Source organism: Ambystoma mexicanum, chromosome 2p, assembly GCF_040938575.1.
Source record: "Ambystoma mexicanum isolate Mex_15411 chromosome 2p, UKY_AmexF1_1, whole genome shotgun sequence".
NCBI classification, from domain to species: Eukaryota; Metazoa; Chordata; class Amphibia; order Caudata; family Ambystomatidae; genus Ambystoma; species Ambystoma mexicanum.
The window spans coordinates 90,254,332-90,267,176 of NC_090923.1; the positions used below are offsets into that span (position 1 = coordinate 90,254,332).

Below are 12,845 nucleotides of genomic sequence, written 5' to 3' on the forward strand. Positions count from 1 at the left end.
CAAGGCCCAAAGTTCGTCGTGCAGCTCTCGACGGTTGCTTTCTTCTCCGGGCCGGCGTCGAGCGTCGAACTTCGGTGGCTCGACGTTGGGTGGAGAAAATGGGGAAATATTATGATATTTTGCAAAATTATGGCTAAAGCCAGGGAACTCCGCAGGATGCTTCCGACCAGTATGGGGGAAAATGCTTCCGACCAGTATGGGGGAAAAACAATCTGAGGGTCCTAGACGCGTGATGGATCATGGGTACAGTGGACGTCACACTAGGGATAGTATTACTGGCATTCCACAAGCTTCAGAAATATATATTTATATATATATATATATATATATATATATACACACATATATAAAACAGAGATTTAGTGGATCAAGGGGAGATGCAAGGAGCATGAGAGATGGGTAGTATCCCAGTAACTTTGCACATTGATGCAGCGAGGAGGGAGAAATACCGAATTCCAGAAATGCGTTTCCATCCCAGCTTCACGGCGCAGCAGAGTTCATGCTACCGCTGTCCCATGGAGAGAAAACTCACAGAAGGATTTTAGTAAGAAGCGGGGAGTGAAAACACGACTTTACCGCCACTTATGCGGTTCGGCAACATTTTGGAATAATGCATCTTATTTTTAGGAGGTATTTCTAGCAATAACCGTGCAGAATTTACAGCATAAGAAATGTCCAAAATACTGCATCCGACTCAAAACTTGTCGGGAGTATGGTTGGTAAAAACAGGTGGATTTCGAAATACCGCTTGTTTTTAGAATTACCACCATACTCACGGTGAGCTCCAAAACAAAGAAAGCAATTATGAAGGCTATGGGAGCACATTCTATCGTTTGTGTTTAAAAGTTTTAAATTGGGCAATACATATTAATGCTGTGGCGCCATCCAGTGGAAACAAAAACAATCGCTCTCGTCCTACACTGGAGCATGAAGTTGCATAGACATTTTCCAGTAAAAAAGAAGGCTTCTGTTAGTTAACATGTGGGAGGTTTCGAAAAATTGCAAAAGACATGCAGGGGACTATGTTAGCATGTACGTGCTGTTGCGGCCTCTGCATGCAGTTTGAAGCATTTACAAGGCAAAGTGTAAAAGTGAAGAATAAAACCAAGGGAAATCCCCTTTCTCTTCGGTTTTACCACCCATCTTCTAAAATTGTAAACGCTGTATGCTAATTATATTTTGCAGACGGTGTTTACTGATGGGATCCGATGGGAGACGCCTGTTCTTTAGCAGGTGCTAATTTGAGGTGGTTTCCATGGGAATCCATTCGTTTTACACCTGCATATACATTCTTGCAGGTGTAAAACTAAGTGCACACACATGCGGAGGAGGAAAGCATGGCAGAGATGTACATTCTTCTCTGTGCCCATTTTCCAGCGTGGAGCTCATTTAAAAATAAAATAATAATAATCTGGCCGTGGAGAGCTGTTATGTGTTGATATAGACATTGACGTGTTGCCTTCCTGCCGCCACATTTTCGTCATTTGCATGGCAGAGTGCAAAAGTGCAGGACAAAAGGCAGCGTCCATGTCTGTATGCTGCCTTTTGCCCTGCATTTTTACATTCCACTGTGCAAAGTTCCTGGCTGGGATGCTCGCACGCCAGGCAGCATTTACTTTTAATTGTGAGTGCTGCTTGCTATGCTCGCTTAGCAAGCCGCTCTCACAATTACAAACATTGCCTGACAAACGTGCATGACGGGCCGTGTTCCAGCATTTGCGCCGGCATGAATATCCATGCTGGCGCAAATACTGCAGTATTTGTATGGCAAAGACGAGGGAAGGCGACGCAAACGCAAGTTTGAATCCGCCCTTCCTCGCCCGCTTACATACAGGGCAGATCAGCTTCCCAGTAGCAGCACCCAACATCTGGAACTCCCTCCCTCCCCATATTAGAAATAAGCCCTCTCAACAGCTTTTTAAGTGCTTCATTAAAACCTGGCTCTTCAACAAATTCTAATTTGCTACCTGCTCTTTGCGCTAACATGGAGAACAAAATGGGGGCTCCAACCGCATAGACATTTCTTGGCATTACATTCCTGTTAAAGTGCCTGTAAAAGTTCTGTTAACTTAGTTACGTATGCATGCTTCAAATAGTAAGCCAAGTATCCCTAGTGAAAAAGAGATTTTTTAGGTTTTACTGCGAAATCAATCGAAGCATAAAGCGTAGAGCATTAATATTTAACTCAGATTCCAGCTTTATTATATTAGCAGACGTTTTGTTGGATTTTTTCTCCTAACCAAATAGCGATATAAATAAAAAAATAATACAAAAATAGGTACAGTACGATAAATGACAGCCAATTTCAAACTCATTGGTGGGTTAGTACTGTCCATGTGCAGAGAGACATATCATAAAGAACAAAAATCAACCAAAGTAATACACAAATGAAACTCATGCACAAACAAGACCATCAGTTGCCTAGCAGGGAAAACAATCAGCCGAAGGAGTTATTTGTTCGGTACATGTTTCCTCATATATTTCAAAAGAGGAGGCATCCTGAAGGTATGAGTCTGAATAGTATGTATGCTGGTCTACTGTTTTATAGACTAGTTTGGTTACTTCATTACGACCCAGGCGGTAAGTACACCAACTTTACCACCATGGTGTAAACTATGTTTACACCATGGTGGATGGCGGATTTACCGTCCCATTCCAAGGTGATTGGGGCGGTAAATCCCAATTTCCCATTTACCCTTCCCCATTCCCATTTTTGCCCCATAGGGCATAATGGGAGTGGGGAAGGCGCTAATTACGGCACCGTAAATTACGGTGCCGTAATTAGCACCAAGGCGGTTTAGCGCCATGGATTTTAACGCCTACTAAAAGCAGCCGGTAAAATTGGAATCAGGCGTTAAGGGTTAACGACGGCGTTAACCCTTAACGCCTGAGTTGTAATGAGGCCCCTAGGACTCACTAGGTGGACCAGCTGTGGAAAAGGGGGGACATGTATTTGACAGAGGACCAAAACCGCATACACAGGAACCCGGACTTGCTTTCTTTATGCACCGGCTCAACCCATCTGTAGCCCAAGTGTAACTATGTGCTCTACACCATCACCAATGTTAATTCTGATCTAAATGTCTATGCTTAAAATGTATTGCTCTTAGCCTGCAACCAGACAAGTATGCACTATGTAACCTACGCCGCGATACCTCTGGGTTTGGGTGTATAACAAATGTTATAAATAAATAAATAGCGTGGCGTAAATAAAAGGCGTTAAAGCCTCAGTCAAATCTTTTTACGCTTTCAATGGATAATGAGCTCCTTGGTGTGCACAAGAAAAAGCCCAAGAGCGTGAAATGGCTTCATTGTGTGCACTGTCTGTTTTGAAATGCCCCTCCTTAAAGATTTCATCGCATTTCACTCGGTATGCCCTGTAGGATGGCTAGGAGAATATATTTCTGTCAATGACTGTAAGCCTAACATTTAATTAATTATTTGAGTGGCATTTATTTAAGCATTGGAAACATTATTTCAATTTAGTCAATACTGGTTTTCTTTTCGAAGATTATGCCTTGAAATGCACGAATATATACATTTAGACTTCTGGCAGTAAAAAGGAAAGTTTTTAAGTCAAATAATCCATGGACGTGGTTACTGTACAATCCTTTCACACAACAGAACAGGACAAGGCCACATTAGTGTAACAGATATAAAATTACAAAATGGCGGCTGTTTGATATGTTGTTGAGGAGGAAGCCCGACATCAGGCCCTTGATTTTTCTATTCAGTTGAGTAATGACAGAAGCGAGAATCACACAGTAACACACACAGTTCTGGAAAAAAAAAATCATCTTTCATTTCTTTATATTTTATTTCATATAATGTGCTATTAGTTCCAAGAACTATTTCACATACCTCATTTCTACCTCATTTCTATGCACAGCACATACAAATCCCCCTTGTCTCGTGGCTCCCCCACATATCATATAAAGAATTCTTTTTTCGCTTTAGTTCTGAGTCATTCATTTTTTTGCTGGCTGGTGAAGACATGACGTGGGCCGTTTTTAACATTTCTTGGATGACCTTTATCATGCGCTTTTCCAAAAAGATAAATTTAGCTACCTATATCTGTGAATAGTTATAAACCATAAACAAATATTCTAAATAATATAGTGGACCTAAGGGGGTCGGGGACCACGCTATCTACAACTTGTTCTCATCAAATACTCTCCTTCCAGATCCCTCTGATCCTTTCGCTCCGACTCTCTGCTTGCCAAGCGCTTCTCTAAGCAGAGAGCGAGTGGCCGTTCCCTCTCTTCAGCTGGCTCCCTCCTCTGGAATAGCCTGCCCCTTTCGCTCCGTCTTCAGCCGGAACTCAAGTTCTGCAAACACCTTAAGACTTTCCTCTTTTCCTCCTCCTTCCCTCTCTCTCTTCCGTTATAAACCCCCACAGTAGCTGTGATTGGTGGACTGGGCCTCTATGAGTCCTTCTGGGTCCTGTCCTCTGTCTGATCGCCTGCAGCATATGCCCTCCCCCTGCACTTGCCATTGGGCACCACCTGACCTGTGCTGCCTCCCAGGCCTGCACTTGCTGGAGGGCCGGGTGACCCCTGCTCCATCTAGTGGTGACTGCCTGGCACTTAGCTGTTGCCTTTGTAAGCGGCTCTTGCACTTACCTGTTGCCTTGCAGCTATCTCCCTGGCACTTCACCCCTCTGTGGATCCTCCAGAACTTACCCCTCTTTTCCCTGTCCCTTCTCTCTCTGCACTTACACAATCCAAATGTTCCCAAGGAATATATGTCATCACTGCACCACCCGTAACTGCGCCAATGAAAATTTCGACGCCAATTACGGCGCAGAGATTTAATAGATCACTTTATACGCAGTAACGGGAGTCGGTTTTTTGTGCGCCCCAAAAGTCGCAATGACTGAGGGGGCGCACAAATGAGGGCGACATTTTGGTACAGTTCGTTCCCAAGGCCTAGTAGGACTGCTTTCTTTTTCTGTATTTTGCATATTCCATTGTCTTGCTGCCTCCCTTCCCTTGCCCTGTGGGCGCTTTGAAATACAATTTTCTTGATGTATAAGTGCCTTACAAATGCCCAATAAATAAAGGGTCTCCTGACTTTGAAAGGTCTCCAAAGGTCCACTTCTACAAGCGCTGATACAATAGGAACCACTTACTTTTGGTCTATAGGCTCCAGGAGGTCTAAGGCGGGCTGGACCTCTTTCTCCGGATCATTGGTCTCCACCATGGTGCTCACGTTGGCGATGTACTTGCCATCCGAAGCGACATGGTGGGCATAGGACACCATGCAAATGTAGATATCTGCAACATAAAAACATGCACGCTCAGCAAACCCTGGTGGCAGTCACTGAAGAAACAGCATAGTCTACGTGGATGTGAAGATGTGTCATCTGTACTTTACAGACATCTTCTTAGCAAATCATCTGCTAGGCCAATGTAGACAGGGCCTGTTCTAAATAATATCCTGGCAGCCAAGATCCCATCCCAAGAATGTGGTCCATTCTGTTCGTAAATGCATTACTGTCCCCAGGCTGATGGTAATAAATGGCTTTCCCCATCATTATGCATCCTCAAAAAATAGCACTCATAATTAACCCTTTCCTACTTGCGGCCACAAATGTCAAGAGGAAGATAATTTGTCTTAAATATCCCTTCTGCTACCATTTCTCGGATTATCCTAATTTTCTGCATGAAGCGAAAACCAGTACTGGAATATGGGCTGGACTACAGGCCCCTATGGCTTTTTCTGCTCCCTATGAAAAATCTTATCTGCAGTGGAGGCAGCCATGACAGGATACAGCGGCCATTACTAATGATTCTAACAGACACCGCCTGTTGTTTAGAAGGTCCAAAATCAGGTGTAGAAGCTGCCGGAATCACGCCTCTCCTCAGGAACTGGGCAAGTTGGTTTCATGCACGAGATGCAAAATCTGCAGTGCAGATTTCTTGCATTGAAACCATTCCCCATACCAAGGGGACCCTGGCAAATAACTGTAATGGATTTCATCATCTTAACATCTTCTCAAAGTATGGCTGTGTTTTGGTTTGTTGGGCTGTGATGGATCCTTTTACCAAACTGGCCCACTTTGTATCCCCCCACCCCCCCCCCCCCCGCATCCCCTTGGAAGTCATTGCGATCAGCCGTTCAGTTGTCAATTTTCCTCCGATTCTTTGATTACTTGAGTTACATATTGTAAGTGACAGAAGATCACAACGCGTCTCTAAATATTGGTGGCTTTACACAAATCCTTGGCAGTAGAATTACAGGTAGAATCAAGGTCTACAGATGACTTTGTCGTTAGAACGAAACAGAGTGGTCATCATATCTGACTGCGGTGGAATTTAAAATGATGATTCGCCATCAGCATTGAAGCAATCACTTTTTTCTTTTCATCGGGTGCCAGCTTAGATGTATTCCTACCCAGGTTTCAGATATGCCTTAAGAAGTTACGCCTACTATTAAGGGTTCTCCTGTTATCCTTTGCATGGGACCACTAAACATTTTGGGGCGCAGAAGCTAGCAGCCAAGGCCAGAGGACACTCTCTTGAAGAGCTCCAGCGCCAGATTTGAGACCTAGAAGCCCCAGGAAGAAGGGAAACACAGCAGGATCCATGCCGTCTATTACCTATGACATCATGTGAAAGAAGGCGATCCCCAGAAACGTTTGACCTCAGACCACAGGGATGCTTGAGAGTCCTCTATCTTAAAATGATGATACGCATTCAGCTTTGAAGCAATCACTTTTTTCTTTTCACTACCCAGCCTGTGGCCACGAAAAGAAACACACAGTAAATACGGCTGAGTACCCACCACACGGAGTGGTATCCAAGAGAATGTAAGTGATGCTGATCAGAGACCTGCCAAGACTGGACATGTTGACTTAAGCAAGAAGACGTTCTTCTATTGTTGAACTTATCTCAACGTGCATAGATGTGAACTGACCCGGTTTTAGCGGGTGACCCCAAGCAGAGCCAGTTCACTCACCCGCCAATCCCCTTCCCCATCCATAGGCGTCAATGGAGCTCTCACCCACAAAAACCAAATCCACTTTTTTAACCCACCATATCACCTGAAAAGGTTGACAGGTATGCATGTGTCCTTTGTGGTCCACACCCGGCTGCTTGACAATACTAAACCATATAGTGGATGACGTGTGTAGACATGGTTGTGGGTAGGGTTATGAAGCACAGCTAGGCAATCTATCATGTCCGATAGCTTCCTGCATGTGCCCGCAGTAGTGAGACTGTTCAAAGACACACTTCCTGCCTCAGATTGTGCATGGTCTTAAATAGTAGAATCCGCCTTCTGTTGCGATGCTCTCTCTGGTCTCAGCAAAGGCCTTCCCTATTTCACATGGCTGCTGCTCTGCTTCACATTTAGATTTAAGCTTTGCAGAGAATGTTTCAAGGAACACTTTGTAGTCTATGCTCACTCACTTGCTTAATTAACTGGTGGGTACATGAGACACTCAATCTAAAAAGAAGCAATGTTTTCAAGGCAACATCATACTACAAGTACTCCCTATCGGGTCTTGATCCAGGATTTTTCTAATGATGCTTTCAGTACATACAGGGCAACATGTCCCATTCCCTTCAGGAGATGCTAATCCAGTCCTGTTTTTTCTTTGTATTTGTATTTGTATTTTATTTATTTATAAAGCGCACCTGGCCCCAGGGCATCCGGGCGGATAGTTTGTAATACAGGCAGGGTTGCAAGATAAAGTTACAATAAAGAGGCATTTACAGGACATGTACAGGCAGAGTAAAGAATTTACAAATTAAAATATAGACATTTACATAATATATACAGGCATAGTGAGCAAGTACATGTTATTGTGCAACTGCTAGGCATTTACAGGTAATAAAGCCATGGGTCAGGGATAGAGTGACCAGACTAAATCAACAGTGGTTGGGCAGACAGCCAGGCTTTGGCTTGCTTTTTAAATACATGGAAGAACGGTTCAGCTCTAAGGGGGTTGGGCAGTGAGCTCCACAGTTTAGCGGCTAGGACAGGGAAACTAGACCCTCCTGATCGCTGTAGATTGAAAGGGGGTATAGAGCGGCAATTGGCCTGTGCACTTCTGAGGGGTCTTTTCGAGGTGTGAGTGTTAAACCTCTTGGCTAGGTAGGAAGGTGCTTGGTTGGCGATGCATTTGTGCACAATCGCCAGGGTTTTTAAAGATACACGTTGTGTAACTGATAACCAACGTAGACTTTTTCTAGTATCTGAGATGTGATGATTTCTGGGAATGTTTACAGCGGCTCTGATTGCATTGTTCTGTACAATCTGTAACTTGTTAAGATTCCCCTGGTTGGTGCCTAGATAGAGGGTGTTACAGTAGTACATTTTTGGCATTACTAATGTTCTGGCTAATGTAGTGCAATTAGCTGGGGTTAGAAACGGGCGGCAGGCTGTAATAAGCTTACATGTATAGGCAGCTGAAGATGAAACTGATTAGTTTGCCTAGAGAGAGAAAGGGTGGAGTCTATATAAATACCTAAGGTTTTAGTGTCCTTGGTGACTTTGATGATGTTGCCATCAATGACGAAGGAATTGAAAGCAAGATCGAGTTTGCTAAGTCTTTGCTGGGTACCTAGGATGAGAATCTCTGTCTTTTCGTCATTTAGACAGAGTTTGTGTTTCGCCATCGAGGCTTGGATGACTTGGTAAATGGTGTTAACTGCTAGAGTGTCAATCCCGTGATCGCCGGTAATGGGTAGGAGTATCTGGGTGTCATCCGTGTAATTAGTATAGATGACACCCAGAGAATCAAGAATATCGTGAACACATTGTAAAGTGTTGGTGAGATGCACGATCCTTGAGGTACTCCGCATGTGACAGGGGCAGGTTCAGCAGAGGCGGATGGGGAGAAGACCCTCATAGACCTGTTATCCAGAAATGATCCAATCCATCCAGTGGCTTTGTCCGAAAAGTGGACTGTTGTTTTGAGATGGTGGCAGAGGATTTGGTGATTGACTAAGTCAAACGCCGCAGAGAGGTCGAGAAGGAGAAGAAGGGCTAGTTTACCCTTGTCTTTGAGATCCTTGATCTGTGTCTTAAGATCAATTAAGGCAGTTTCAGTGCTGTGACGAGGGCGGAACCCGGATTGTCTGAGTCCCAAGAGTTTATTAGTTTCTAAGTAATCTTGGACCTGTAGATAGGCTGCCTGATCAAATATTTTTTGCAAGAAAGGTACTGTGGTGATTGGCCTGTAGTTCGTAGGGATGTTGGCATCTAGGGACGTTTTCTTTTAGGAGTGGGATGGCCCAGGCATCCTTGAGGTTATCTTTGCATTATGGGACATGTAGTCCTGAAGTTATAAAGGAGAAATGCAAGACTAACTGCCCCAGAATGCTAAAAAAAAAAGTTCTGGACAATCATCTCTAGAATGGAATGGGCACATTGGCATGCATGACTTAGTAATATATTGGTTCTGCTTTCAAGGGATTGCCCCAGGAGGACAGGGGCTCCAACAGTCGGAGGATATACCTTTCTGCCAGGCTCATAATCTCGATTACTGACCCTGTCTGCTATGAAGGGCAACTAGCCAGCCTCTGTATGTCTCTAACATGGAAGCTATAAGGTCCATGGCCTCACTGGTGTATGTGTTTGGTAAATCCTCATTATTATTATTATTCTTTTTAGGGTATTTATTGAGCGTGGTGCTAGGTTCGGGAAGCAGCAGCGAAGCGCTTTACAATCATAGGGGGAAGCACATGGGGAGGGAAGTAGAGAAACAAGGGAGCGGGGAGCTAACAGGCGAGGGAGAAGCCGGGCAGCTCGATAACAAGTAATCTCTGAAAAAGTATAATTCCCTTCCTACACCACTAAACCTGAAACTGGGGTACCACAACTAACCTAAAACTGGGTTACCCCCATTGCCTGACTCTCTGTAACAACTACTATCATGCTTATGCACCGTATTGCTTGTTCTGTTCTGTTCACTAATGTATCAGCACCGGGATACTCACAGGTTTGGGCGCTGACAACCAATATAAGAAATAAATAAATAATTTTCTCTGGGCATGTTATTATTACACAAAAACCTTCAACATTATTTTATTTCTATACATTATTATAATATTTTGTTATAAGCAAGAAAAAAGCGATGGCTTCAATATGTTAGTAAATGGGAGTCATTGAGTGTTATCCCCCCGAGAAGCTAAAACACTAATGTAGCTGCCATCATACCCGGTAAGATGGCTCAGCGGGTTAAACACTTGTTGCTGTGATCTGTGTTTGATCTACAGGTCACAGGTCCAAATCCCAGCAAAGCCAACTCAGCCTTTCATCCTTCTGAGGTCAATCAATTTCGATTGGGTAATAATAGTTATGCATGTAAATAAGTCCTATGTAAAGCACTTTAGATTAAAGCGCTATATAAAAAAACAAATTATTATGATCTCACCTGACTTTCTGTTGACCTGCATCTGCGGAATGATGATTTGGCAGGAGTTACAGTCGTTCGTGTGTTTGATTGGATGACTGAGGATGCATATGACCCTGATGACCTTGCCTTTCTTTTTGACTTGAGTGGGGACATAACTTGGGTCGCAGATCAGCTGTTTGCAGCGCGCAATCTAGAAGGAAATCAACATAAAGGGGTAAATGTACTTCAAACACACAACTAGGAAAGATACTACAGTACGAGTGGAGCGGTGCAGGCACAAACTCTGGTCAAGTGCCAATAATTACTGACACTTTGCAGCACTATTGATTCCCACGAATTCAAGTGGGAGATTTACCTCTGGTGAAGAGTTGGAGGTAATCATCCACTTTATCCCCAAAATATCAGAATTAGCGGCAGAATTGCAGCTTGCGGTAAATCCAATGAAATCCCTAAGCAGCCGTACCTATTCCAGAATGTGGGATCCAACCACCGATTGCCCCACTGGTAATTCTGCTGTAAACACACAGGACTGCGCGGTGGTAGCAGTAAACATGTTTTCAGGCAATTCTGATCGAATTACAGCTAAAATCATAATGATGCCCATAGAGTGAAAGATAGACCCAGAAAAGGTGGTCTTTCATGATTTAACTTTTTCTTTAATTGGATGAAGAGATATATTTTTTCCTCTAATGACAACAGTAGTCGAGAGTCTGGCGTCTGGGCCACAGCCTGGGGATCAATAAAGTTGTGTTCAAAGGTTTTCTTTGCAGCAATTCCTACAAAACAGCTCAAAAACATTGGTCACATTTTAATATTGTACATGTTCAATATTCATCAAAACCTACACCAAAACACAACATATTCCACTACAACATATCATAATAGTGATCATGTGTTTGTGTGATTTTTAAGATCACATGAGCGTGTCCCTGATTCGCCTGAATTTTGAGTGATTCTGCTAAGCTGAACTTTCACAAAGTTCCTGAGGGTTCTGGCAAAGTGTTTCGGGCTACTTCACCCTCAAAGGCTGTGAATAAGTATTGCGTGGTTGGAGTCAGTAGGTTTCTGGAGCAACCAGATCCTATTTTTTTGGCGGTGGGAGCAGAAACCCCTTTTCAGTTTTAAAATGAATGTAATTACGTCTACTGCTTCATCAATGTAAGCATATGAGTGTTCTCAGGCTCCCAAACACGAGGGAGGCTGGCACACACCTTAAGAGGACCTGCAGCACTGTGAGGTCCTAGGCACAATGTGGCTGGCAGAGAGGCAGACTTCTGATCCAGCAGCGGGGACCACCCCCAATGGTCTCTGGAGATGGTTAGGGGACAGATCGTGCGTTTGCCTTTGTTACCTCTTCCTTTACCCCACAACTGTCCATCAACACAAGGTTTCTCAATTTAACATCCTAATAACATTTAAAATCCCCCAAAACCAAAGACAGGCAAATATATTTGGTGTACATCTATGCACATAAAATATAAATACTTCACAGCTCACAAATAGTGTTTGGAGTCATAGATTATCTAAGTTTAGTATAACATGCATCTCATATTAGGTGTGTTTGAAGCTCAAACTTTGGCTTTGGAAAACCTTGATGCTGATTAAGGCAGCCTTTTGTTATCAGGGCTGCAATAGAGAGAACGCCATTTAATCGATATAGTCGGGCCTCCGTAGATAATCACTGACAGCTTTTATGTGATAGGGCAAACAAATTGTTTTATAGATTCACTGTTCATTACTCAGTTGCTAAAGTAAGATTAAAATGAGAAAATATTGTTTATTAAAGATGAATATACTTGACGTGTATCATTGTATCCTGTGCCGCCTGAGGTTATTTAAATCAATTGATTTTCTATACAAATATAATGCATGGCAGCCTGTAATACGCGTATAAAAGCCTATATGTAAGATTTTTATTGCAGGCTGATGGTGACATCACTACTGAACTGGAAGGCGCGACACAATAACGTGAAAGAACATACGATTAAAAGTCTGGTTCTGATTTGGTCCAGAGCCACAATGGTACGCAACCAACTTGGTAATTTATGTTGGTTGCGTACCATTGTGACTCTAGACCAAATGAGAACCAGACTTCTTATCGCATGTTCTTTCATGTTATTGCGTCGTGCCTTCCCTGGCTTGGAATAAGGGAAGCATTTGACATTTACAAATTGTCCTTGAGATTTTTTGAACAATATTGTAAATGCCAAATGCTTCCCTGATTCCAACACAGGGAAGGCATGACACAATAACATGAAAGAACATACAATACAAACTTGGTAATGTATACAGTTATGGGTCAAAAACTGGACAGATAACTGTATAAATTACCAAGTAGGTTGAGCACCATTGTGATTCTGGACCAGGCTTTTTATCGTATGTTCTTTCATGTTATTGTGCTGTGCCTTCCGTGTGCCTTCTTTTTTCTGGATATGCCCTCTACCATGGAACCCACTTTATATGTGGAGTCTCAGCCTAT

At 43.2% G+C, this 12,845-nt stretch overlaps 1 protein-coding gene across 2 annotated transcripts in view; it reads right to left on the minus strand.

Annotated features, from left to right (window-relative positions):
• LOC138566244 (rab GDP dissociation inhibitor alpha-like) overlaps positions 1-12,845 on the minus strand; it is a 398,413-nt gene that overhangs the window by 22,317 nt on the left and 363,251 nt on the right. For both annotated transcript variants that reach the window (XM_069643321.1, XM_069643322.1), the window contains exons 8-9: positions 10,385-10,556; positions 5,132-5,276 (exon numbers count right to left, since the gene is read on the minus strand). In XM_069643321.1, the coding sequence (XP_069499422.1) occupies positions 5,132-5,276; positions 10,385-10,556 (317 nt within the window). The remainder of the gene's footprint in view (positions 1-5,131; positions 5,277-10,384; positions 10,557-12,845) is intronic.